Consider the following 27,335-nt stretch of genomic DNA (forward strand, 5'->3'; position numbering starts at 1 on the left):
TCCAATTATCACCTCCACTTACAAGTTGGTCTATAATTTGGATGTGGTTGCATTGTGGATGAAAGTGGACTCTATTGGATTGAGGCTACTCATCCTTTGTTTTGATGGGTTTGAGAGATTTTGATGATTGAGTTTAAGGGTTGATTGAGAAATGGTGTATAATAGTTAAAGAAAGTGATTATTTCTTTTTTAACCTTACTAGATACTTTTTTTTCTTTCACAATCCCTTATAATTATCAGATTTCAATGAATTCATTCCTTTGCTAAAAAGTACATAGGTCTTTTACTCCAATAGTTTTATCAAGAAAATAACACAATTAGATTTTTATATGAATTTTTGATATGTATATAAATATAAAAAGTCAAAATTAGAAAATAGACAAAGATACTTTTATTCGAATCTAATATTAAATGTTTTAAATTTGGGTTCATAACTATTACAAATGTCAATATATCAAAGTTTTGTTAGTCGCCAAAACACATTCAACCCAATTGAGCCCACATTCGCCATATTTGTCCAAATATAACATAACGTCGAGTTTTGAGAATCTCCGAAATCACGACCAATATTTAAAACCTTAACAACATTGTTTGATTTTATGTAAGGAGATTATGAAAGATATTGGCTAAAGTCATTGGTCTCCGATGATCAAAGGCTTACAGCAATAATTAATCTTGGTGTGAGTATGTTAATTTTTTTCCTAAAACAGAAGAAAATTTTCGAAAGGTGCAGGACATCATACCAAGTATTTATACCTTACCCTATAATATGACTATATTTTGAACACAAATACATGTTCTTGGATTTACTTTTAAAATTCCACTATTTGTTTATAATCCTTCATACCACACTATTAAACTATTTTCCAATAGGTATATATGGTCCTTATGGACATTGAAAAAGTTAGTGCTTCCTTGCAAATAATAGTTTTTCTTTGTTGCCACTAATTGATTCGAATCCAACAATTGCCTCCAAATAACCGTAGACAATGTTTGGAGAATAATGATAAGAAAAATACAAACTTAAACACTTTGATAATTGATGTCTAAGGATGTATACAAAAAAAAAAAACGGGACGGTCAGTGTATGAGAGTCTCATTTAGTTGGATAGAAATGGTAGATGTGAGCAGCTTTACCTCCATAAGTGGAGAGTCTGTTTTCAGAATTTGAACTCATGATCTAAAAATCATAAGAAGTTCAAACTATATATAAGCTATTAGGTAATCCTAGTTAGTAATCTAAAGCTTCATTAATTGTTCATCCAAACTTAGCACACTTGTTTTTCTGTCATGTGGAAAGCTTTTCTCCACTCTATCTCTTGGAAGTGCCATTTTTTGTTTGGCTGGAAATGTAGGCTCTCAGAGATGGTGATTGAGTGAGAACATAAGGTGCAATAGTTGTATTCTGAGCTCCACTCTTCTTCTGCATTCTTCTCCTAGCTAAGTACCCTCTAACCCAAGGGGTCACATCCTCATTGATTTTGATCGTGATGAAGAAAATAATACGGTAGATGACGATCATGCTCAAGATTACACATAAGTCTACCCACTTTGATCTGTTCACATCAATTTGAAACACATTTTCCAGGATGTATTCACCTGGTATCTTAGGAAGGTCTGGTGTCTGGTTGTCGAATATTAATCCCCGCAAATCATTTTGGTATTGCCCCTGAAAAGTTTTCCATTGTTTTAATCATCAATCTAAATCATGTGCTATTTTTATGTCTTAATAATGCAAACTATTTCACGAACCATGTTCAACAACTTCAAGTTCTATAATGCTAAGTACATTTACTACACCCCATAAAATGTGAAGTTATCTGGAAAGTCATAAAAACTTGTGTTTTACGAAAAACGTTTTTTCATCATTAAGCTGAACCATGTGCAATTCATGTTTCAACAATGGATCTGTGCTAGTAGTTGGTATACCTGTAATGCCCAAAAGTGAAAACTGATGTATGACATTGGGTAGCGCCAGACTGGCTTCGGGATATCATGCGGGAGCCTAAAGTAGCCAGAGACCAACATGAATATGCCCTGAAATTTATAAAGTGGAAAACAAAATTCATTTATTAGTTATGATTAGGTAGAATTCATGATAAATTATTGAGCAGATGTTAGAACTTTAACTGCTTATGTAAGTCAGGCTTGCAATTAGTACCATGAAATTCTGATATATCTAAACTACACAAGCCTAGTACATTATACCTGGCTTAAATGCACCAGAGATAGTAACATACTATTAACTAATCATATATTTACCTAGCCAAACACTAATCAACTCAACTATTAACAAGCTAGCCACAAGTGTGTTTTGACCCGAATTCTTTTAGTTTTCAGCCGCTCTCAAACTCAGAAAGATCGTGCCAATTCCACGATCTCACATCCTTTCCCGGTGATTTCACTAGTGCTAGCAGGATTGGGATTCTGGTGAGATCTTGTATCGCCAAGAGCATAAAAAATGTAAGGTTGTGCGATTTCACGTGGAAAATCGAGATATTGTCAACTAATCATGTATATAACTAAATAATCACTAACAAATTCAATTAGTCATGAATCAACCACATGTGATAAAACTTTGGATAGATATTAGTTAATGTATGAGGAGGTTCATACCTGAATCCCTGCTCCAATTATGATGCCCATAAGGAAGTTAGGGACTACACTAGCAATTGCCATCATTAAGCTTTCAACGACTGTGACACTGGCATAAAGGCACAGCACAAAGAACAGGTAATGCACAAAGCCAGGGTGCAGGCTAACCATGAAGTAACAAATTGTTCCGGAGAGAAAGGTGATTAATATCAGGAACGGTGTCGCGGATATTGTGTTGCTGATGACAAATCCAAGGACACCATAGTGTCCATTAAGCCTTTCCCTTTGAAAAACCTGCAAGATAGTGATATATAACCAGATTATATCATTATTATTATACTGAGTTAGTGAGTTTATATAATGTTGGTGACCAAAGGTTACATATAAGGGACAAAACATACCTTCATATCTTCAACAAATGAAGGGAATCCACCAATTGACATGAATGTGACAAAACCAAAGACAAAAGAAGCACATGAACCCCTAGCCTAGAAAAAAGAAAACACATAGTTGGCTATGTTACCAAACTGATCCATATAAAAAATGCTAATCATTCTGGCTATAAGAAATAGTTGTCTACCATTTTTTCTCTCAATCTAAAACTATTTTTTTATCAACAAACAACAAAGTTTATTAATCATAATGATAGTAAGATATGGAAAACAAAGAGTATTTTATGTTGTTGGACCCGAATGCTACCGAGGAGCCTCCAACCACATGGAGTTCCATTGTTTCAGGGGCATGGGAAGAGTGAAAAGCCAAAAGTGAGACACGACGTCTTGAACCGAAATCTTAAGGAAATGGTTCTATGAGTCTTTTCCACTTATAAACTCTTTCACTCCTCCCCTCATATCCATGTGAGACTTCACACTTGAATATACCCAACACACGTATCACGAAAATACAACAATAATGATAGTAAAATATGGAAAACAAGTATTCCACATCTCATGAAATTACAGCAATAAATTGAGGTACCAGAATTGAGTTGTAGCCTGTCCCCACATTAAAATAAATGGTTCCAATGCAGAGAGTGACCACAATGTAGATTACAAGCCTAAGCCAGTAGTAACCAAAATCTCTTAACATGTTGATGAATGAGCGTTTGGTTAAGATGTAAGTCTGCATGAAGAAACTAGCTTGGCTTCCTCCTCCATCAAGAACAGTTCCCTTCTGCAGAATTTTGTGAGAAAATACATAATGTCAGAAACAAGATCCTAAGACTAGAGAAATTATTCCAAAAATTAAAGAGCAGTCCAGCGCACGAGGCTCTCCACTTAGTATGGTTTGGGAAGGGTAGATATACGTAACCTTGCCACAAGTGGAGAAACTGTTTCCAGGATTTGAACTCGTAATGGTCACTAAACAATAACCTTACTGTTCTGTTGAGCTAACCTTACTGTTCTGTTGAGCTCACCCTCTACTAACTAGTAATCATTAAAAAAAACACTTACAACTTTGGATATCTCATCAATTTTTTGTCTTGCAGCATAAGATTGCTGAGAAGTGCGGTAGAAGTCAAGAAGGGTTTTTATAGCTTCAGCAGTAGTGATTTTGTCTATGGGATCATCACTTCCTTCAAACTGAAAGAGCAGGGTTCAAAATAAACATACACAAATATATATTTAATGAAATTACTGATTTTAACTTTATAAGAAGATCCACTCCTCTTGTAAAAATGAAACTTTTAAAGAATATATCATTTCAAAGATTTTAGAAAGAGTTAAGAGTTCGTTTGCAATTTGAGTTTTGGAGAGGAATGAAAGAAAAACTTTAGAATTATGAAATATATTTGTGATATGACTTTGAAGTCTTCGATTTTCATTCATTCTCCTCTAACATTCAACTCGTAAATCAACTCTAACAGTACCAAAACAAGTACATAAATTAGAAAAGGTAAGTAGTACCTTTAATTTCATTGACCCTTTAAGAGTGCTTTTGACTTTGTCAAAATCAGAATTGACACACCTAAGGAAATGATCTGAAGGGTTCCTCAAAGCAGGACATGGAAAACCAGCTTGTGCAAAGAACTGCATGCAACATCACTTAAACTAATTAACATAAATAAAAAGCTACAATCCTTTAACGATCACCAAACATTCAATAAATTTTGCATAAGAAAAAATGAGAACACATATTCTATCACAAACTTTGTACCACTCTACACGTACCTTTTATTTCTTATTGGTCAGAAAATTAAAACATGAATTAAATATATATTAACTTTGTATTTTTTGACCAATAAGAAATAAAAGATACATGGAGTAATATACATTTTGGGACAGAAAATGTGTTACAGGAAAAAGTGAGAGGTGAGGTTAATAACTTAATATTATTACCTCATATGCCTCAGAAGCATGACCAAAATAAATTGTTTTGCCACCAGAAAGCAAGTATAATTGATCAAATAGTTCAAACACTTCACTGCTAGGTTGATGAATAGAAGCTATCACAGTTCTTCCATCTCTTGCCAAGGCACGTAGTGTCTGAGTTACAAAGAAAGCAGAAGCACTGCCACACAACAAAATTTTCAACTAATAAATATGATGTGAACTAAGCTGAAAGAATTTTTTCTTCTTTATAAACATAATCAATAGGAGACTATAGAAACCATTTGTGTAACACTTCGGGCTTGACATGTTAGCCCCATGAACTTATTGAGCATGTCATTCTCCAACTTAAATACAGTATTTTATTCCCTAAAAGGAGCCTCCCGTGACTCGACCTCAACGATTTATAGTCATTGATTTCATTGGGCCATTACCATTTACCACTAAACTATTGGTGGTAGCGACTCAATAGAATCAATGACTATAAGTCTCCGAGGTTATGAGTTCGAGTCGCACAAAAAACTCCTTTTAGTAGTACTTAAGCTTAAAGGTAACACATTCAATAAATTCATAGAGCTACATCTCAAAAGGCTGTGGTGTTAGAATATAGCTACCAAGTGCTTGTTAAGAAATCAAAGACATCAAATTCTGATACCTTAAATGATACTACATTAGATGCATGGTTAGCAAGACCCAACAAGAAATTATACAAATGTTTGATGATAAAGTTTTTTTTTATTATTAACCATATTGTAAAAAGTTTTAAAACTTAATCATGAATATGGTTTTTCTAATGTGTCTATTTTTTAACTTTGATGAGTATTACAATCAAACTCTTACCTCTTAATAAAATTTGTTTGGAGATGCAATTCATCTATACACTTCAATCAACTACTATTGAATACTAATGTGTCCTCAAATCAAAATGTATTTTTTTTATCAGCAATAGATAATTTATTTAGTTTATTAAAAATTCAAACAAAAAATTATTTATTTTATATAACTCATGTATATTGGTTAAGATTAGTTGCTTAGAAGAATAAACAAAAAATTTAGGTGATTGTAGTTGAATTTATTTATGTTGGATAATTACAATTAGAGATGGTAAAACATATTTGAATTTAAGATGCAAACAGTTGGAAAAGCAAAATAAATGCACATAGTAGTGATGGATAAAAACCAACCTATCAAGTCCACTAGTTGGTTCATCAAGAAAAAGCAATCTCGGTCTCATCAATATTTCCAAAGCAATGCTAACTCTTCTCTTCTCTCCACCACTTATCCCACGCAAGTGCCAATTCCCAATCACTGTATCAGCACAATCTTGAAGACCCATTGCAACAATGGTACTTTCAACCAAAGCTCTTTTATCTGACCATGCCATCTTATCAGGTAAACGCAAACGTGCTGAATATGAGATTGTTTCTCTTACTGTTAGGGTTCCAATTAAGTTGTCATCTTGTGTCACATAAGCCTGAATATGATGAACATTAATAGACAAAAATAGTATAGTAAGCTAAGGAGAAAAATATGTATATATGGACTAAGAGGTTTTTACAGTATCACTGCTAGTAGGAAAAAATAGTATTACAAGCTTTATATACCTAACTAACTGTATGGGTATTTATTTTGGTTTTAGATATGTAACCTACAAAAGTTAGTGTAAAAGTTCAAAAGAAACAAGATATAAGGGCATCAAAGAGGATGAAAGGTAGGTGCTGTGGGTCATTTATGAGAGTTTAAGTTGTATGGTGAAGGTACTTGAATGGGTTTATAATATTGTAACAGCTTTTTTCTGTTTTAAGCTTATGGGCATTAATTGGTTAAAATGTGGGGAAAAAAAACTTTCTATGGAAAACTAATTTTACCATCTTTCTCAATAATAAGTACTAAATTTCTTCAAAATGAAAACTTCCCTTTGTTTGGAATCCTAAACTAATACACATGTATACACAATAGAAGACCTATACTGACAAGACGTTACTATGATATTATAAGGTTTGTTAGATCTATAAAAAAAACTAAAAGATAAAGAATTCAAGCTTGATATTTATTAGAAATGATAATCACACATTTTAAAAAATATTAATTTCTTACCATTTATTTGCAATGTTACAAAAGAGTCACTAATTTAAGCTTGATATTTGTTACTTTTTGGTCATGTTTTTATTTAGAAACACTAGAGATAAGAATAATAAAAGTTTACTATTTATTCATAGAGGTGTTGATGGCATATGATATTAATCAAGTGAGTTCATGACACAAATAACTTCATTCTTCCAATGAAACATAGTCACACAAATTACGTGTGAAGTAAATAAGGACAATAAGAGAAGAAAAATGATTTGTCTACATCAAAACTACACCAATATGTATCATATCTAATGTTCCTTTTTCATGTATTATATAGAAACATATATATAGTGTCAAATACTGTATCAAATTTTTAGTATAGAGTTGATAAAAAAGGATCATAGATTAGAAGAAAAGAAAGAGCAGTGAAAGAAACTCACAGCAGTGCCAAAAGAGAGTTTGGCTTTTCGACCATTGAGAAGAATGGTTCCTGAGAGGAATGCATTTGCTGCAAGGCGACTTGAAAGTGCATCAAGAAGAGTAGATTTTCCTGAACCAGATGGTCCCATAAGAGCAGTAAAAGTACCAGGTTCAGCATAACCAGTTAAACCCTCCAAAACATTCTGAGTCTCTCCATTACTAAGGGTAACCATTACAGTTAGATCCTTCCATGTAAGCCTTGCAGAAACATCACCAATCATTTCTGTGTCTGTTTTTTCTCTCCATAGGGTTTCACTCAAAGGACTTAACCCTGGAAGTGTTGTTATTCCATTCCCTGTAGGCTTGTTTGCTTCTATCTCCATAGCTACATGAGTTGCTTCAGAATTTCTCATGATCTTTATTCAACCCTATAACACTTTTTTTTGGCTTCAGTACAGTAGGGTCCAAAGGTTGAAAAGATTGGCACTTTTATTTTGTACAGAAGATTTATTATAGAAAAGGGTAACCAAATATTCCAAAAGGGCAAAAAGATAATCAGTTATTGATTATAGAAAACCAAACATTCATGCTAAGTTAGAGGAAAAGTGTGACTGTGAGGGAGTTATTATAGAAAAAAGAGGCTAAGAGAGAATAAAAAAGGAGTAGTAGGAGGAAAGAAAAGTGTGCATGGTGAAATAGGAAAGTTGTGTGTTGAGAATATTGACTCAAAGGTTTTAAGCTTTAAGAGAAATATCCCATGCAAAAAGAACCTCTCTTATAGAGTTGTGGAAAATTTTAGTTTAGTTTTGGCATGAACAAGAGGAAGTGATTGGAGATAAAGAGCATATAATATTGTGGAAAGTGATGTAAGGAATGACTACAAGAACATACTCTAGAGAATTTTAGAGAATAGGATGAGCTTCAAATTAAAGTAAGAAGTGTTGGCCATTTTATGGGGCAATTTATTGGTGCAGCAAGTAGTTGGTAGATACATTTAATGCCAAAACCGACCCTATGTAATATGTGAATAAAAAAATGGGAATGTTAACATTGAAATTTTGTATTTATTAATAAAAACGAGAAAAAAGGGCATGCAAATAGTATAATAGTTTTATACACTGTTAGTTTATTATCTATAGTTCATTTTTAATCATGATTGACTATTGACTCTTAAAAAAGTAATACAAATAAAAGAGGAACTGACAGTGTATAGATTTTATAATTTATAAGTATATAAGTTGAAACTCTAATAGATTTATAATTTATAAGTATATAAGTTGAAAATCTAATAGATTTATAATTTCCTCTAAAATTTTACCTATAAAAAGTTAAAAAGTATATTATAAGTAAAGCCCTAAATGAGTGGAGTAAAGTTAAATACTTTTAACTTGGAGATAGAAAAATATCAAACTTTGCTTTATCTATTTAAGCAATTTAACAAACGTTATATTAGAACATGAAATAAAAGTAGGATATAATTTTTATTCAAAATTCGTAATGTATCACACAAAGAAATCATAAGTGGTCGCTATTAAAAAAAATCTTGTTATTAAAAGGAGTGAAGCATATTTCTATGAAGATAAAAATGATATTGGTATGGGATATGGTTGAAATTATAATTATTTGTTATTTCTGATCTTCGATGACTTGATTAATAATTGCACACATATTCTTGTTATTTGTGAAAGTTGAGCCTATACTTGTTTCAATATACAAATTAATGAGTCAGTTAGTAAGGTAAAGATTTATAGAATATATTATTCACTATTCTCTTTTTTAAAGAGTTAATAATAATTAAAATTAAAAATAAATGATAGGTTGACAATATATAAATTTCTGCGCTTTGAGTGCATTTATTTTTTCCTTATTTATGAATATGTGGTTCATCTTGTTTACACCTTTCATTATTCCCTACTTTACAAAACATATAGCAAGAAAACATTTCTTTTTCTATTGTTTGATGTACAACTTTTTTATAACATGGAAAAGAGAATGAAAACAAAGTGACACATATTTTTTATTATTGAAAATAGAAAACATTTTCATAGACACGCCTCTTTCTCTTTCTAAATATGTCAAAATGAGCTATTATTTCAGCTAAATAAAGGGCAACAAAAAATTTTCTATATAAACAATGGGATAATATATACAGTTTTCACTCCTCCAATTTGAAGGATCATTAATTAACTTATTGTATATTTCAATCAAAATTTAATAAAAATATATATTCCTTTTCAGAGATAATGTTATGCCATAAAAACTGTGTGCCACATTTCACTCTTAACAAAAAATGTGGTGCGCATGAACATGAGCCAGTTAATATGGCATGCCATGTGAAACCGAACCTACCCTTTCTTTATTGTTAAGAAAACTATAGATATAGTTGAAAGATAAGATTCATTAGAGATGGCTATATCCATGTGAGTTTAATAAGGGTGGACCAAGTAATGGTCATCACTATCATTTGGTACCTGGCTGCAACTACTAGGACAAAATGAACCCTTCATTCATATTTTTCTGTTAAAAAACTTGGGTTGGAAGGAGTTGGGAGTGGAGAATTGGTTAAGTAATAAATAATGGATAAGAAGGAAGAGTGAAATAGATAAGATATATGGTGATGGAAGCATTACATGCAATAAAACTTGTAACAATATGAGTTAAATACTGAGGAAATAATCACATGTGATATTAAAAAAAAAATGTAACAGTGAATATTTTTAATTCTTTTTTTAAACTATTTCATATTTCAGTACTGGATTGTCACGTACTTGAGAAGGTCTAAGAAACTCATATGACATATCGTATGGGAGCATTACATGATAGAAAATTTGTAATCATAGTTGCGAAAGCAGAACCAAAAATTAAACCGGAGAAAATCACATATATGAGCTATTCAAATTAATTGGTAAAACTGTCCGATTGAATAATTATATATAATTAATAATTATATAAATCATTTAGTTATAGACACATTGTGTTATTATTTTGGGTTTGTAGCCCTTAAGGCATTGTGGCAAACTACTTCGGCCCAACTGAATTATACAAGTTTACTAAAAGTAAATCTAATAGCAGATGTACTTACTTATCTATCTTTTAGCCATTTTTTAGCAGTTTGAGTAACATATCAATGGATGGACACTACCATATGTGGATGATTTTGTAATTTTTGGTTCTAAAATTCATATTATGACTTAAGATTATTGTTATAGACAACTTTGATATGAAAAATCTTATAGAAGATAGTACAATTTTGGTACGAAGATTACTAGGTCATAAAAAGGAACTTATCTAGATCAATCACATTATGTCGAGACAATTCTTAAGAAATATAATTATTGTTATTGTAAATTTGCTTACACATTATATGACCTAAGTGTAAAAATTTGTAACAACATTAATGATGGTTAAGACAACTTTGAATGTGTGAGCATCATTGACAGCCTTCCTAATGTTATTGATTGTACTTTGAATGGTAAACCTAGTATTATGAGATACGTCAAGAGAACTATGAATTTCAAATTACATTATTAGAAGTTTATGTTATCTTTGGAAAAGTAACGGATTGGAACCTTGCGAGATATAGTGATGCATATTGATATACTATTTCATATGGTTCCAAAGTAATCAATGAATATATCTTTAATATAATTAGTGAAACATTTTCTTGGAAGTTTATGGAAAAAGAGATACCAACTTTGTTGATCTATAACAATAGTAGCATAATTATTACAAAAATTTAGAATCGTTTACTGGTAATGACTATCGCTTTTTATATTAAGTTTTTGAGTTTTGTTAAGTAACTCAATTACAATCATATAAATTATTTTGTGACAATATTACATTTTAATTGTTAAAAGAGAGTAAGGTTGACCACAATTATAAGGTTATTTATCATAACTACATCTATGTACCATACAGTAAATTCATTGTATATATCACATACAATTAATATAAAAAGTGACAACTTGAATACAAGTAAACTCCTCAAACCCAACTAGATAATAGCGTCATGCAAGCATTTTAATTGCTAGCTCATTTCTCTTCAAACTCAAATGAGTAACTAATGTCTATCGAACGAGTTTGTATAAAATGTTGGTGTAATGGAAATGATTATTGTACAGATTGACCACCAACTAATCAAATAAATCAAGAAATAGATAGAAGAGAAGAAGAATTACAACCTCTAACATACTCATCTGCGGCACACTAGATGCTTCTAGTTTGCATAAGTTGTAACAAAAAACTTTGAACCCAATGTTAATAGAAGTTGTTACAAGGAAGGAATGAGTCTAGTTTTAGTGCTTGCCACATCTTTTCAAATCCTCTGCAACTTAGACAATGAGACTTTGACATGATAATATATTTCAACTATTGGCTTTACTGAGTTCAGTGATTACCCTTTAGACTTACATATATGCCTATAGTTAGTGTCTCAAATCCTCAAGTTATACTTAGACTAGCATATATGAGTGAGACTCCTCTCAAGTAATAGAGAGGCAAGTGACTTTTTCCTTTGTATTTTAAGGATAAAAGTGTAATATCATTTTAAATAAAAGGGATATGAATATCAATGTGTATTGCATTTTCTTTACTTTTACATAACACTTGTCTCTCCATTAATGGAGAGGAGTCTCACTCAACATATATGAACAAGGATTCTCTCCATTAATGAAGAGGCAAGTGCATAAAAAAACAAAGAAAAACACAATCTCTCATGACACATTTATCTTTCTAATTATAATGAAATGAAATTATTTTGGCTTGGTAAGCTTATGCTCTAATACTAGGGGTGGCAATTGAATGAGTTTAGATTTGGATCCTAATGGATGGATAAAAAATTATTCATCAATCCAAATAAATTAATTACATCACATTTTTAAATTATCCAATTCATCCATATTCAGTGGATTTTAATCCATCCATTCTATTCATGTATCCATTTTAATGGATTGGATGGATGGATATTCAACCCACTTTTTTTTTAATTTGAACAAGACATTTTAATAAAGCAAATTTAAAGAAAAAAATTCTTTTAAATAATATTATTTAATAAAGCATTTTTAAATATCAATTTTAAAAATATTTTTCTTAACAAACACTTTTAAAAAATGTTTTCTGATAAGCAATCTTAAAAATGTGAATTTGTGAATTTTTTTTATAAGCACTCTTAGTAGCAAGAATTTCTGGTGCAACATAATTGGTAGGGGCGTAAAAGTCCGGTTCAGTTTTTGACGCAATTTAATGACCAAACCGAACACAAAGATATGATTCGGTTCGATTAACCACAAATTTTATTTAGGAATCGAACCGTTCATTAGTGGTTCGGTTCCGCAGTTTTTCAACTTATTTAAATAAAATCATTTAAGAAATAGTTGAACATAATTTGCAAAGTATAAAGTCAACTAAATGAATACTAAACACGTCAATAATAAAATATTTAATACTCTTTCTAGTAAAACAATAATAATTCAACATCTCAACGCACTACAAACTTTGAAATTTTAGTCCACAAAATCTTCTATAATGTTCAACAAAATTTAAGAATGACAAACTTGGTACCAATATTTTAGTCCAACATTAACACCTAATACTCCACGTCATTAGTAATATCCTCGAGTTCTTTCTTTATTTTCTTTTAGTTCTTTAATTTCTTTATTTGATTAATTTCATATCTGAATAGTGACAAAATGTATACTAGTTTTTTTAGTTTTCTTTCTATCTTCTCAATGAATAATAGAGATAATAGATATTTAGGTTTGTTTACTAATTTATTTTTTCTATTTGCCTCTTAATTATAGAGTATTTTATTAATAATCATAAATTCTTAATCATATTTTATTTCCTAACTTTAAAGCTTAATCATCCAAATATAAATAAAATTATTTTTTAATATGCGGTTCGGTTCGGTTTTAACGGTTCCAAAATTTACAAAATCGTAAATCAAACCGAACTTAAATGGTTCAAAATAAAAAAAAACTGAACCGAACCGCGGAATTGAACCGAACCGCATTTTATGGTTTGGTCCGGTTTCATCAGTTTTATGGTTTAAACCAGAACCGCTTACGCCCCTAATAATTGGGACTTCCATAAGTTGTATGCAATAGTTCGATCCTGAAATATTTAATTTTGTTATTATATTATCACATTAGTTAATAACCAAAATGATATATTTATACTTTGTATTAAGATGTTGGGGTAAAGGACTAAGGCCAAAATCGTTTATACTTTTTTATAAGCACTTTTTAAAATCACAATTGCAATTTTCAACTTTTGTAATGTGTGTGAGATTGTGCTTAAAAATGTGAGAGATTTTTTATATTAATATTGAGTTAATTGGGGAAAAATTTGTTTTTATTTTTATTTTTTTGGATGAATTGGTTATCCATCCAAATGGATATAACCATGGATATTCATTAGATATAATGGATTTAAGTTGGATGGATTTTGGATTATGAATAATTTTACCACCCCTATCTAATACATTTTATTCAATAAATAGCTTAACTTAATTCACTGATTCTCTAGTTCCTTGAATCAGTAGTTGAGACTAAACAAATACTATAAAAAAATCTTCTAATCCTTACTAGTGTATCTTCTAAAGTAAAAACAAAAATAAAAGTGGAACCAATAATTTCTCAAAAACAGAAAATTTTCTGTCTTAGACAAAAAAAGTTTCTCCACACATAACTATATGCATTTGTTAATCCACTTATGCTTCATGCATCAATGACATTAATTTGTTTCAGTCATTCTCTAATTCCATTTGCTCTAACTCTTCTATTCTCCTCAACACTGCACTCATCTTAGGCCTTTTTTCTGGTGTCACATCAGTACACTCAAGAGCTAACTCTGTAAGCTTCAACATTGCATCATGCCCTTCTTTTTCTGCTAGTATTTCTAGATCAAGTATATCTGTGGACCAATCATTGCTCACAACATTTCTTACCCAACTTGAAAGATCATTAGTTGTTTCTTCAATTTCTCCTAGGATTTGACCAGGAATTTTTCCTGTTATAATCTCTAGGATAATGATACCAAAGCAATATACATCACTTTTGTGTGTCAACTTCTTTGCTTGAAAAAATTCTGGTGCCTTACTTATGGCTAACTTTTCTGCATAAAGTTTAGATGGAAGTAGAGGTAAGAAGCCATAGTCTGTGAGCTTGGAATGGTAACCTTGGTTATCTTGATGGATTAGGACATTGGATGATTTGAGATTGGCATGAGGGACCTTGTGAGAAGACATTGAATGGTGAAGGAAATCAAGACCCTTTGCAATGTCTTTGATAATAGCTAGTCTTGTGGTCCAATCAAGAGTTATTCTTCCAATTCCTCTACCCTCTAGCACCACAAGATTGTCAATGTTAGTGTCTTAATTTGTTCATTTTATGTTAGAGTAAACCTTTAATTTAGTACCACCAGTTGGTTCTTTAAGGGTTCGTTTGCGAGTTGAGTTTTAGAGGGGGAATGGAGGGAAAATGAAGACTTTAGAGCCATTTCACAATGTATTTCATAGCTCCCAAGCCTTCCCTTTCCCTCTAAATCCAACTCGCAAACAGACCCTAAAAGTTTTGTCACGAATTAAGCCCTTCAGTCAGCGATTAAGCCTTGAACTTAACATTTTTGTATTGAAAGGCTTAATTAGTGACATGAAACTTTCGAAGACCTAACTGATGATTCTATTATCTTTAGAGGACTGAACTGACCGTTTACTCTTTTATACTATCGATAAGAATCGAGGGAAAATTTAAGGTAGGAAAGAATCAAACTAACCATGTAAGAGCTCAAACAATGTGCCATCAGAGATAAGTTCATATATGACCAACTTCTGCTCCTCTGAATAATAAAAGGAAACAACTTCTACTACATTCTTATGCCTCATTTTTCCTAGCAATTGCATCTGCTGTTGAAATTCCCTACTGCTCAATTCATTCATGTAATTAAGTCTCTTTACTGCAATAGCTATACCATTTTCAAGTGTTGCTTTGTATGTCATACCTAAATTTCCTTTTCCTAACACTTCTGCTGATGCCCTTAACAAATCATCTATGTCAAAAACTGCAAATTTCTTGTTGCAAAATTCCAACCTGCCTAATCCTTCTGAATCTTCACTGGTCCCAGCATAAGTCACCATCTTCTTTGCCCATGCTCCGAAAACATACCCTATACGAGAATTTCGATTCGAGACAACATTTTACTCTAAATATATCAGACAAGTTTGTTTTACATTATATAAATAGTACTTCAATAATATGTTTAGAAAACCAAAAGGGAGAATTGACATATATAAGATATATCTTACTTGCTGAACCATGTCTTCTTGTTTCTTTTTCGCTCGATCGCTTGTTAAACCGGATAGCAATAATGATCAGGAAGAGAAATAGTGCAGCTGCAGCAGCAATCAGAGCAATGATCCAAACATGGAATCTCTTCTTATTTTTTTCTACTTCTGAGCTTGGAGCAGGAGATGGAGCAGCAGGGCATATAGTATCCAATGGAATTCCACAAATATCGGAATTGTTATCGAACGAACTCTTTCGGAACCTTTGGAACACGGAAGTCTCAGGAATTGGCCCTACCAGATGATTGTAGGACACATTGAAACTTGTCAATGATGGTTGATCAAAGGGTGGAATTTGCCAATCCAAGTAATTTTCTTGCAGCTCCAACACTTCTAGAATAGGAAGTTCAACATAGTCCAAAGGAATTGGCCCTGAAAAGTGATTATTTGAGAGAATCACTTGTTCCAAAAACATCAAATTTGTGAGATTTGGAAGTGGACCAAAAATTGCATTGTTTCTGAAGTTGATTTGGCTCAAGAAAGTTATGTTCTGAAAGCATCTAGGAGGTAAAGAGCCACTAAGGTTAATCCCTTCAAGGACAATGTGAACAACATGCAAATTGGAACAATTTATACCAAACCATCTACTAATATTTTCTATACAAGGAGAACCTGTCCAATTCACAAGCAAATCAGAAGAAGAATTTAAAGAATCCCTTATGAGCAATAAAGCATCTCTTTCTTCTACTTGAAAATCTTTCAGATCAGTTTCAACACACAAGAACATGTTCAAGAAAATTGATAATATGATCACATAGCAAAAGCTTATGTTAAAGAACAAGCTCATTATGGTAGATTAAGTTTCAGAAACAAAATTGACATGAGTTTTGGAACCAAACAAATAGGAAGAAATTGAATGAAATAATACCCCTTTTCTTGTTCTAATGTTTTCACAGTTTCACAAAGTTGACAAGGTAATGTTGTGATACAAGCGGTTTGAACAAGGTTTGATTACTTTCTTTATGATTACATTATATCATTGAACGAAGAAGGTGTTGGTCTAATGATATACGATTCAACTGAATTCCCAGATAGACCAAAAAATGTCAACTTCAATTCCTGAGAACGACACTTATTGGGAGAGACAATCACGCACCTCGAAAATGACTACTTACTTATCCATAGGATGAAGAATGCTCTTGCTACCAAAAAAATATTATATTTGTGACAATATGACAGCTTTCATGTAGGATCCTAAATGATTTGTTGTTAGAACTGAGTTGTTTATGATTTATGAATAAGAAATATGTTTGTTTTCTTAAAATGGGAACTTCGTGGGAAGCAAGGAATGTCAATGGTCACTAGATCAACAAGTATCACTCCTAGGAATTGAATAATCGATCATAGAGATCTAGTGAGACCTTACACCACTAGATCAACGCATTGTTGGTACAGTAAACTTTGTATGGAACAAATCAATGATCAAGATATATAATTATGTGTATAATTTAATAGTCTCAACCTCGCTAGATTCCTTATAGACTAATAGATTAAATGTTTGATTACCGAGAGCAATATTTGTTGAAAGAGACGTTTACTCTAAAAACATTAGTTTCTTAGCAATATACAAAGTGAGTTATCCTTTAGAAATTCAACCCCTCAAATTGCTAGTAAACTCCAATAATAATAATGCAAAAATTCTTATAGTATTGATATAATACCCAAAAGTGGTTGATGATGGAAGAAATGATAGTATAAGAACTACTATTTTATCATGTATAGATCTTTTTATATATTAAGTTAGTGTTAAGAGAATTTCAGAACTTGTTGAAATAGTTTATCTGACCAATGTACCAATAATTGTGGAGACTTTATGTAACTAGAATTTTAATTTTTCTACAGAAAAAAAATGTTTCGTGTAAGATAAGGTAGGGCACTGATTAGTCGCTATGGTTCGTGGGCACGCTGGCTATATTAATTAATCTGATATTGCCATCACTTTAACAAACACTTAATTGGGATATAAATTAGGTTAGAATATGTTCCCACCTAATGCCTTATTTATTTTGATCATGTCATTAGTTTTTTAGTATAAGATTTCCGGTGTTAAATTTATGCACTGATAATATAAAGATACTTACCCTATTAATGCATCATCATTGTTTATTTGGATTACTTTTTGTGAAAAGTCAAATATGATTGAAAATGAATAGTGGATGATGCAATGACACTATAAAAAACTCTTACACTGTCAGGAGTATACATTTTTCTCTAATATGGATTATTAAGTTTCATTTAAACGTTTAAGATTAAAAGATAAATACATTTGAATTTTCAAGTAATTATCGTCAATTTGATAGGTTGCTAAAATGATAATGTCATATACAATGATGACACATCCTTCGAACTTCGAAGTACAATTTACTCCACCTATATTATAAAAGAAAAAATAAGTGATATCATTCATAACTATCAATTATAGGAAAATCTAATGATTTGAATTAGTGAGTATATCTAAACTATTAGATTTCTCTAGAATAATAATATTACCTCTACCTTTTCTGTACATACTCCAATAAAGGATCATAGTTCCCTTTTCGATACAAACTCGAGTTAATCAAGGTTGACGATTATCAGATCTATTCAAACAACCAAAGCTCCGACAACATTCAAAGTCGACATCTACTAACACTTAACTAGGGAATTCGAATACCAATAACATCTATTCAATACAAAGGATAACTTCTATTTAAGAGGCATTAGCGATTAATGTTCATATGATTAATATTGTGTTGATATTGTACAACTAATAGACATATGAATATTTTCTCATGATTACAAAAAATTCATTTTAGTCGTTCATATTTTTTATCTTACTAGTTTGTCCCTACAAAGAATTACAAACTCAAAATGATCCTCAAATTAGTTGGAAAAAAGTATGTAGATAAAACTTTGCAAATTTAGTTAGTTATGTCATATCAAAACTAGAGAAGAAATTGGTTAGCTCAAAGAAGCAATTGAGTATTTGTCTCGGAGAAATAATCATGAAGTTCCTTAAGTTACATATATATAATATTTTAAAATAATTCAACACAATAATAATTATTTATTTTTTATCATATATGTCATGTCATTTACAAAAATAAATAAACTTTGATCATATAAAGTTGTAAGTGTTAAGGATAGAGCACAATGCGGAAGCACATGATTGAATCAATTGAGAACAAAAGAGAAGCAAGTAAAGGATAAAGAAAATAACACACAAGATTTAACGTGGAAAAACCCCTCAGTGTGAGAGGAAAAAAACCACGGGCGATCAAGAGCAAAATTCCACTATGTAAAAAAGAAGAGTACAAGAAATCCTCTTATAATGATGAGGACAAATGACAATATTTTTCTCACAAATACTCTCTCAAATGGAACAAGAATTCTCACCAAGAATGCACTCACAATATATGTGTAAATGAAAGAGATGTTGTGTGTTGTGAAGATGATTTTGAAGCTCTCTATATGTGTCCTTTTATAGGCAAGCAAAGTCTTGGTATCTTGGATATGAAGCATTGGATGCTTGGAAACAAAGCCATAAAAGTGACACAAAATGTCTTTAGAGAGAGCCATAAAATAGTCATAAAATTCTTTTAAGGCATAGAAATGAGAGGCATCTAACAAAAATAAATGGTGTATAATACAGTGATAATATAAAATATTGTTACACTATCGCTACATACATTTCTTTCTTTTAATTTTTTACTACTTACAATTTTTTTTAATCATATAATTGTTCCAAGGGTAGTTTTGACATTTAACAAATATTATTATTTATCTCTTCTCATTTTTACTATAGCAAACAAACGAAAGATAGAAGAAAATACAGATTTCTCATCTTTTTCTTTTCTCTTTCTCTTCTATCAAACAATAAGAAAATGAGGAGGAACCCGCTTACTCTAAGAGTAAAACTTACTCCCAATCTTAGCCATCAATTCTAGGGGAATCCAATGGTTTGAATTAGTTATTAGATTTAAACCATTTCAGTTCATAGAATTGATGACTAGGATGCACTATACTTATAGTCTATACTTACAATCATCACTCTAAGAAAATACACTATACTTATAATCTTAAATAAGTTTAATACATAATATCTTTTATGCAATCTATGCAAATTTGTATTGTAGCAATATAGAAACAAAGTTATGAGTTGTAGACATTTACCATATATAGAATATAACATTGACTTTGAGTTGAGTTGAAAAAATACATGTATTCAACAATATAACGTATATAATTTTTTCATTTGATCTATTGCAATGTAAATAAATTCTAATTAGTAAATATTACAATTCAGTTTTGGTAAAAAATCTCAACCTACATTTATTGTTTGGGTCAATTTTCATTAACACAATTCCATATCATTATTAGGAAATTTAATAAACTTAGATTTTTTTAAATTTTAATCAACACGAAAAGAAGAAAGATATTTTGTGAAATTTTATTACAAGCTGACACATGTCTTTCATGGATATATAGATGAACAACCGTAACACAACTTTCCTCTCCCATTCTCACATTTTTCACCATAGTATTGTCTTAAATGTTGAATCCTATAATTTCTTCATTGATGTTCAACCCAAAAAGAAGATTAGAAAAGAGATCAAAGGTGGAGTTGGAAATGGGAAGTGATGAAATACCAGATTTAACCAAAAAAGTACCTGCAAATGTATTAAGTCACATCCTCACTTTTCTTCCACTTGATGAAGCTATAAGAAGTGGTATCCTTTCAAAGAAATGGAAAGATCTTTGGAGAAATACTACACACATAGAACTGAATGAGAAGAAATTGATAAAGCCTTTATCACAACTTTTAATTTCAAGAAAATTTGTACCAACCAAAGATGTTACAAAAGGAGCTAACAGGTATGCTCTTCTTGTGTATAGAATCATGTTTCATCACTATGGTGACTTACCTAGTTTCCGCATTTTGCACTTATGGAAGAGTCTTTTGCTTGGGGAAGTTCAATCTTGGGTTGAGTATGTGCTTAAAACTAGGGAAGGGGTTCAAAAATTGAGCCTTGAGTGTGAGCTTGATAATGGAGAAATGGGAGAGTGGTTCCTATTCAAAGATGACATTCCTAAGCTCAATTTCTCAAAGGGGATATTTCAAAGTCTAGGTTCGCTTGAAATGATTAACTACAATATTAATTGTTCAAATGCATTTGTTGGCTGCAAAAACCTTAAAACCCTAAAGCTGGAGAAGATCAACTTGGCTGACAGGATCATCAACGATATTCTGAATAATTGTGTAGTGTTGTAGAACTTTACTCTGAATGAGTCTACTGGATTTAACAAACTCATTATCATGAAATAAAGTCTTAAAGTTTTGAAGCTCCAAGGTCTGTGTGTGGATAAGCTAAAAGTTTCATGTGAGAATCTTGAAGTTTTGTTGCTTGATTCTTTAACTTATCCTACAAATGCTGCAAGCATCTATACACCAAACCTGAAAACATTCAGTTCTTATTATTACTCATTGTTTGGAAACATGCATGCTATAAATGAAGGGTACTCTATTGTGAAAGGCTGGGAAATTCTCGAACATTCTGCAGTGGTAAGTTTCTTTGAATAGTTTTATTTTCTTAACTACATCAATTACATTATAATATATCTTAATCTTTTACTCTTCTAATATAATGTTTTAGAAACTTGTTTGACCGAACCCTGTATATAGTAGCCATGGTTAATCCCTAAGATTGCTTTTCAACCTCATTTAAACAACCATTTGTTGAAAATGCTAAAATATGGATTGCACTTCTAATTTTATTTGAGTTTCTCCAAATTTAGTTTGACATGACTTTGAATTATCTAAGGGTATGTTTGAGCTAAGTTTTTAGAGGGAAATGGAAGGCTTTAGAATCGTCTCACAAATGTATATTATTATTCTCAAGCCTTCTATTTCTATTCATTTCCTTCCAAAACTTAATTGAAGCAACACATAATAGGAGAAGACCCAATTATATGGATTGAACTTTGTTGACATGATATTTATTGGGCACATTCATGTTATTGTTCTTACTTAAGTAGGTGATATGAAACTCCATATTGTTGTTTGTGACATGCTCCCTCCTTATGGTAAAATTCCCTCTTTTTTCATATTGTCATTCAACTTCTCCAACGGTGGAACCATGAATCATCCTTGACTATCTTGTCTACTTGATCTTTAAATCACTTCTTCTATGTATGATTATATATTTCATTTAGTATATATATTAATTTGCTAACCTTTTCTTATCTATTTCCTAGGTATATTCAAGCAACAACATTTTTAAAAATTTATCAACCTTGTCAATGGATTTGGATTTGAACCACATAAGAGATGCACATGATCTTTATTCTGCATTACAATTATGTACTTCTCTACAAGTTCTTGAAATTTCTCTACCAATATGTAATATTATCCTTGAGTTACAATCCTTATATTAATATTTTGTTGGGGAAATTTCATTATTATCCAAGTATATATGATGCATAATATACTTTTGCTTCACAGGATATTGAGAATCCAATTATTGGTAGCCCTAATGACTATGATTTTCCATATCCTATCTCAATGTTTTGGGAGAAACAAGAATTGTGCTACTGTGTACATGAAAAGCTGAAGTTTGTGTAGATAAAGGCATTCAAAGGAAATGAACTAGAAGTAGAATTTGTGAAGTACCTAATAGCAAAGGCCACAATGATGAAGAAAGTCACCATATTATGCAATACCTTAACGGAAGATGATGAATATTTGTTGTCACTACCCAAAGCTTCTAACAACTTTCCATCAATTTGAAGGTTAATACAAGTAATATTATGAATTGATACTTTTTTTATGAAAGGGATGTTTATCCTTTAACATTCCTTATTAGGCATGTTTCTTACTTTCTTTGTTTGGTTTATTTCAATAATTTTAATCTCCTACTGATAGAGAGAAACTTGATATGAATAACTTCAGGAAGAAATTTATCGCTTCAATTTAAATGTCACTGAAATGTGAACAATATATTTATAATAATTTGGGGTTTCTCTTTAGTGAAATATTATGCAATGTGATTTTAATATTCTACAGGTGAAAATGAGTCAAGTTAAGATCAACTCGATTTGTTTAGGATCGACTTGAGTCGAGTTTTGAGTTATGTTCAATGCTGAATTATGTTTTCAGTTCGACTTTGGCTCAATTAAATTTTACGAACTTTCGAGCGGGTTACTGAGCTCAAATCTATATCGCTCACTAGCATAATATAGAGAAAATACTGGTGGAATATACATGTACATGTTTGATAAAGTTTGTGAAACCCTTATTATACATATGTCACTCATCAATCATCTCCTCTCATATCCTTAACACTTCCTATACCTCTTGAAGCCCTCCTCCAATGCCCCCTGATTGGATCTCTTACCTTCCTTTCCCTTCAATTTATATTATTTAATTTTTAGAACTCTATATTGTCCTTTTCTCTCCAGACTAATCTTAATCCTTACATCGATAACCAAAACTCTATTTTGGATTGTACGTCAAGCTCTATTAATGTATGAATTTGTAGTATACAAAGAGGAAGGAGCATCTATACTCAACCCTAATTTACAGTCATACACATCTCATTTCTCGATCTTGTATTACTAGTGTACCACCACTTAAAACTTGAAGCTTCTAATTCCGTTACCATTTTCCCAACAACTAAGTTCCTTGTGGGCATATAAAATTGGTCAACCTCATAATCACTGTGTCTACTATTTACATTGATTTACATGTGAGAGTGTGTATATTTCATATTTATGTTCATATCCTAGACTGACAAAATAATTTCTTTACATGTATGTTTAACATAAGCATTGTAACCCTTGCTTATTATTTACTAAATTTAAGCGATATTGGAGTGGTCTTTGCTCCTTTAATACTATAACCAACGATACAATGCTTTGACAATATTTTTTCTCACAAATACTCTCTCAAATGGAACAAGAATTCTCACCAAGAATGCACTCACAATATATGTGTAAATGAAAGAGATGTTGTGTGTTGTGAAGATGATTTTGAAGCTCTCTATATGTGTCCTTTTATAGGCAAGCAAAGTCTTGGTATCTTGGATATGAAGCATTGGATGCTTGGAAACAAAGCCATAAAAGTGACATAAAATGCCCTTAAAGAGAGCCATAAAATAGTCATAAAATTCTTTTAAGACACAGTAATGAGAGACATCTAACAGTAAGTAATATTATATTTTTTCAAAAATACTAGGGTGCTCATTTGCACACTCTAAATTACACATAGCATTGTCCGTGACCATATTGTATTTACCCATCATGTCATACTTTAGTTAAAAACATTATTTCATGGATGATCCAAGATATTTATGTTTTTAACACATTGTAATTTTTTTGTTCCATTTTGCTCCTAACTCTTATTGGTATATTTTTCATGGAAACTCTTTCAACTCTCAACTAAAATTCACAATATTAACATCATGTAGTTTAGAGTAAAAAATATTTTTATTAGTTTTATGAAACTTTACAGTTAAAAAATGAATTTCAAGTTATAAATCTAACTGAAAATACTTTATACGACCAATTTCATAAAAAAACTTAAAAAATCAATTTAAAAATAAAAAAGTAACTTCAAGAACTTAATTGAAACAAAATAACTTATATCACTGATGACTTGAAAAATAACTTAATATAAGAATATAATAGTTTTGGCTATTATATATTTAAATGTAATGTAAATTCTAATAGCACTAAATCCATGTAAAAAATAGTTGGCAAACAAAATCTTCAAACAAATAATATAGAAACTCAACAAATAGTATTAAAAAGAAATGATATAACATATTAATCACTATCGACCTACTAGTTAATAATAAGAATATAATTTTTATACATTTTATATTTTATACATAAGCCAATATATCATTCATGCATTATTTATATTTATTTGTAATAATAGAATTCTATCTCATAAAAATAAAATAATGTGTTCTTAAAGTGCACATTATGACATCTTGTTTTTCTCTCGAACTAGTAGGAAACTCGTGCATTCGCACGGGTGATAATGTGTATTGTATGAATTTAATTAAAGAGTGACAACTTAAGTTGTTAATGAAAATGTTACTGAGAATTACTTACTAAAACATTATATGTAATATTTCATTGTTGATGTAAAAATATTGAGACTATGAAATGATATTAAACCATTAATGTTAAAATAATGAAAAATGTTATGAAAATTAGAATGAATGTAGTTGCAAAGATGATTTTTGTTAACATGAGAATGTGAATAAATATTACCTCATAAACCTTATTTTGTATATACTTGATTGTTGATGTAAAGTTGTTGTACATTGGGATGATATTGAATCTGTTATTTAAAAAATTGTATTAGTTAGAAATAAATGTTTGAAACATAATGTAAAATAATTTATAGAATACATGTTATAGATTTTGGAAAACTTCTTTATAAACGACATTTGTCGTTGTCTTCAGTGGTTTACCATCCTTGTCATGTATCAATATCTTCAATCCATTTTTGCTTTGTACTCTTGAAACAACAACATATAATTGACCATGACTGAATACTGGTTTAGGCAAATACAACCCTACGCTTTCTAGTGATTGTCCTTGCGATTTGTTGATTGTCATACCATATGATACAATTATAGGGAATTGTCTTCGGATAAGCATGAAAAGCCATGGAGATTGGGATTGTGACATTGATAACCTAGGAATGTAAGCGATATTCCCAATGTTTTTTTCAGACTTTATTTTTGCCTCAAGTACATGATTAGCCATTTTCGTAACCACTAACCTTGTATCGTTACATAACCCTTCAGATTGATCTAAATTCCTTAACAACATAATCGGGGTGCCTACTTTTAGCTTGATCTTATGATTTGGAAGACCTGATGTTGAAAGTGAATTTAGAAATTCAGGAGTTAATATGTTGAATGCTTCATTATCATTAGCATCAGACATATCAACTTCATCTGAACTCAAGTATTCTTTTTCATCGCCTGTAAGTATACATTAGAATAGTTGTTACTATAAATATAGTAAATGTAATACATATAACATAAATGTGTATGTCGAATAAAATTGAATAATTTACCTGGAATTTTGATCAAAACATATTCATTAAAGCTCGCAAGCAGATACACCAATAATATCAGCACATTGACGATCCCAAAAGACAAACCGTCCACTTTCATTCTCATGAATAACCTTAATGTCCAATTTGTACCTTGAAAATAAATCCAAATTAAAAATAAGTAATGAAATTGAACATAATAATTTTAAATGTAAACTATATAATGAAATTCTTTTACCTAGGGGTAGAACTCAAAGTTATAAGTTCCACACTTGCACATGAAAGGTCCATCCTTAATATCAATCTTCTTAGTGCACTTCAAACAACCATCACAGTACAACCCTTGTTTTCCAACAATAAACATTGTAGTTGTTCCAATAGTAACACAAGTTATTAAGAAAATTGGGTCATGATATAACTAATAGAAAAAGGAAAACACAACATAAATATAATATGTTTCTTCAATTTTGGATTCTGAGTTGTTTGTTGAATTTGACTTTGAATTGGGTATCTTAAAAAACGTTATTTTTTATACTAATTTTTTTTTGTTGCATTTGCTATCATCTGATTATAAAAATGAAAACTTTTTTTTTCATTTGCTATCATCTGATTATAATATGTTACTTTAAGAAATTATATTAATTTATTGGTTTTTCTTTTTAAGACAAGGTTGTGTTGCATATGCCTTGATCTTTTGTGCTTTGCTGCAATTGACAGGGTGAGGAATATACCTCGGGTGATGTTAAGGCAGCAATTTGAGAAAGAGTCTTCTCCTTAGCCTTATACATGAAATGATCATCATCAGGTAAATTAGAATACTGTGACAATTGAGTGTTACCTTGGCTCAATGAGTCACATGATAGACTGACTGTTGCAAAACTACAAAAAAGCAATACAAAAAATAGAATGATTAATATAATAAACAAACAAATATGTGATAAACTAATATAGAATACATCAAAACAGATTAATATGAACAGAATGTGACATTTATATGAAATGTTTAATATTTGTACCTATCTTTGTATTTCAGATAATCAGGAATTTCATCATCAATCAATATTTTTGATCCACGCCATGAATTGCTCACAGTCGGTGGATACTTACCTACAAAACAATCAACTTTCATGTACCATTCATAATTGAATAATCACAACAATGTAATTGTAGAAGGATAAGAAATACATTGTCCTTCCTTCACTCTAGCATGTGTCAGCAGAACAATCATGGGCTCACCAAGGGACAATTTGTTGTAACAGTTAAAAAACTTAATGGCATGAGATTCCCATAGAGTACATGTTATAACATTACCACTGATTAAAAATTACAGTGAAAAACATGTGTGATAGAATAAGTTAATTGTTGAGAATAACAAATAAAGTCTCCTTGCAATTACCTTGAATCTCTGAGAGTGAAAATAACTTTCTTTAAAGAAGCTTGTGTCTGAGAGAAAACCATCTTATCAATAGTGCCAATAATGTCTACAAATTAATCATAATAAAGTGCTAATATAATAGAAATA

General features: G+C 30.8%; 3 protein-coding genes across 4 annotated transcripts; 1 reads left to right on the plus strand and 2 right to left on the minus strand.

Moving 5' to 3' along the window:
• On the minus strand, positions 1,182 to 23,662 carry LOC109347696 (ABC transporter G family member 11-like). Of its 2 annotated transcripts, none has more exons than XM_019587705.1 (11): positions 23,658 to 23,662; positions 7,439 to 7,834; positions 6,110 to 6,399; positions 4,935 to 5,106; positions 4,503 to 4,625; positions 4,050 to 4,178; positions 3,574 to 3,768; positions 2,997 to 3,083; positions 2,617 to 2,889; positions 1,930 to 2,037; positions 1,182 to 1,669 (listed from the first exon to the last, which is right to left on the minus strand). In XM_019587705.1, exons 2-11 carry the CDS (start codon positions 7,829 to 7,831, stop codon positions 1,313 to 1,315), a joined length of 2,127 nt encoding a protein of 708 aa, XP_019443250.1. In that variant the 5' UTR covers positions 7,832 to 7,834; positions 23,658 to 23,662; the 3' UTR covers positions 1,182 to 1,312. The 2 variants fall into 2 exon arrangements, with proteins under 2 accessions (XP_019443250.1, XP_019443249.1); XM_019587704.1 differs by lacking the exon at positions 23,658 to 23,662 and adding an exon at positions 7,966 to 7,994 and having other exon boundaries at positions 7,439 to 7,862.
• LOC109347697 (probable leucine-rich repeat receptor-like protein kinase At1g68400) lies at positions 13,898 to 16,702 on the minus strand. Its single transcript, XM_019587706.1, has 3 exons — positions 15,721 to 16,702; positions 15,192 to 15,581; positions 13,898 to 14,759 (listed from the first exon to the last, which is right to left on the minus strand). The coding sequence occupies exons 1-3, from the start codon at positions 16,544 to 16,546 to the stop codon at positions 14,161 to 14,163; spliced, it is 1,815 nt and encodes a 604-aa protein (XP_019443251.1). The 5' UTR covers positions 16,547 to 16,702; the 3' UTR covers positions 13,898 to 14,160.
• On the plus strand, positions 20,369 to 21,010 carry LOC109346973 (F-box protein At1g80960-like). The gene has a single exon (XM_019586713.1). It carries the CDS (start codon positions 20,369 to 20,371, stop codon positions 21,008 to 21,010), a length of 642 nt encoding a protein of 213 aa, XP_019442258.1.

This window comes from Lupinus angustifolius, chromosome LG05 (genome assembly GCF_001865875.1).
Source record: "Lupinus angustifolius cultivar Tanjil chromosome LG05, LupAngTanjil_v1.0, whole genome shotgun sequence".
Taxonomy (NCBI): Eukaryota; Viridiplantae; Streptophyta; class Magnoliopsida; order Fabales; family Fabaceae; genus Lupinus; species Lupinus angustifolius.

Coding starts and splice junctions, on each gene's coding strand:
- LOC109347696 (XM_019587705.1), bottom strand. CDS start 7,831: ATGAGAAATTCTGAAGCAACTCATGTAGCTATGGAGATAGAAGCAAAC. Junction 5,107..6,109: donor CCAACTAGTGGACTTGATAG/GTTGGTTTTTAT, acceptor GTTGTGTGGCAG/TGCTTCTGCTTTCTTTGTAA. Junction 3,769..4,049: donor TTGATGAGATATCCAAAGTT/GTAAGTGTTTTT, acceptor AAAATTCTGCAG/AAGGGAACTGTTCTTGATGG.
- LOC109347697 (XM_019587706.1), bottom strand. CDS start 16,546: ATGAGCTTGTTCTTTAACATAAGCTTTTGCTATGTGATCATATTATCA. Junction 15,582..15,720: donor AAGAAGACATGGTTCAGCAA/GTAAGATATATC, acceptor ATTCTCGTATAG/GGTATGTTTTCGGAGCATGG. Junction 14,760..15,191: donor ATTGTTTGAGCTCTTACATG/GTTAGTTTGATT, acceptor TTGTGGTGCTAG/AGGGTAGAGGAATTGGAAGA.
- LOC109346973 (XM_019586713.1), top strand. CDS start 20,369: ATGGGAAGTGATGAAATACCAGATTTAACCAAAAAAGTACCTGCAAAT.